Below are 1,403 nucleotides of genomic sequence, written 5' to 3'. Positions count from 1 at the left end.
CCTCCCCCGCTGGTGAGGTTGTGGATGACCTGGATCACCTCCCTATCCCACAGCTTGTCATGAAGAGACGAGGAGGTGAGACCAGCATTAAGAGGGTCCCCATCAGCCTCGTTGGCGTTGTCGATGGGAGCCTCCTCACGACTCTCGTTAGCGGCATGCTCGATGCCGTTGTTTGCGCCTCCCTGAACGTTTGAGGGGCTAGAGTTGGCAATATCAGTAGTGTTGTTGGTATTGTCGTTGTTGGCATCATCGTCGTTGTTGTTGTTGCTTGTGGCGGTAAAGGAGGCGGCGGGGACCGAAGAATGAGACGCCCTTCTCGACCTTGACCCGATAGACTCTTCGACTCGGCGAGCAGCGTTGACGACTGCCTCTCGAGCGGCAGCTGATTCTCGTTCGGAGATGTCTCGATCTGCCATAAGGAGAAGTAAAATCACTGAAGAGACGAGGCTGCGTAAAACCCCGGATCATCGTGAATAACCTGTCACAAGGGCATCCGAGCCCAGATCACCCAACCAAGGGGCGGGAGGTGACCATCCCGAGCGATCGGTCACCTCACAGACGGTCTACGAACCGTGAAGAGCAAGCCCTTGCTTGTCTCTTGAGTTAAGCTGACAGATACGAGTTTCTGTCAGCTTGCTCAACATGCAATTGATTATGTTGCACCCGCTGCAATGGTTGATCGATTTCAAGCTATGCACGCAAACACAATTGTGTTCTGGAGCGGCGCATTTCTGCTCTCCGCCCGGAGTCGGAGCTTGCTCGGCGTGGATTTTGACCGGTCAAACCTGTTTCACCACCAGTCCCTTTGTGACTGGAGGTTCCATGATTGACCTTGCATGATGAAATTTACCGAGATTGTCCACTAAGTCACGCTGGAAAAAGAAATTCGCGCGCGCCCGATTTTTTTCAATTTTTCCGTTTTTTTCGTTCAATTCAAGCCGTTTGTTTCATTCATGAAAAGTATGAGTATTTTTCACGCAATAACCAACCCTGCCCACCAGGCCTGAGGAATCAAAGCCCAGCCCACAGAAGGACATCACCGTCGTTCCATGTGGCAAAAGGCTCGCAGCTAACCCTGTCCAGCTTAGCACTATTGGTTTGAACTTGTTGGGTAGGTTGTTAATGAGAGTTCGCAGCACATGTGACTTGCCACATCCAGCGTATCCAGTCAAAAAGAAGGATTTTGCGTTCGGCGGCTCCTGGCATATGCTTGTCATGATAAGATAGTAGGCTTCCCTCTGTTGCGGGTCGAAGGTATCAACCATGGCTTTGACAACAAGAAAGATACTGCAATGAATGTGATCATGATCTACTACTACTACAACTTGATACTACTACTTTATGTGTCGGACGCACGGCTGAGCCGGTAGAGAGGTCAAAAATAATAGATAATAATGATCAAA

The 1,403-nt window shown here is 50.2% G+C and overlaps 1 protein-coding gene across 1 annotated transcript; it reads right to left on the bottom strand.

The window, feature by feature from the left end:
• Positions 1-82: 82 nt before the first annotated feature.
• Positions 83-409, bottom strand: Pmar_PMAR015006 (hypothetical protein; the record flags this gene model as incomplete). The annotated part of the gene is made up of 1 exon (XM_002768703.1): positions 83-409. A coding segment is annotated over one exon (327 nt), but the record flags the coding sequence as incomplete, so codon positions are not given.
• Positions 410-1,403: the final 994 nt, after the last annotated feature.

This window comes from Perkinsus marinus, assembly GCF_000006405.1.
Source record: "Perkinsus marinus ATCC 50983 genomic scaffold scf_1104296967432, whole genome shotgun sequence".
NCBI lineage: Eukaryota > Perkinsozoa > Perkinsida > Perkinsidae > Perkinsus > Perkinsus marinus.
Note: the sequence above shows the minus strand (reverse complement) of the source record. Positions and strands in the feature narration are given on the sequence as shown.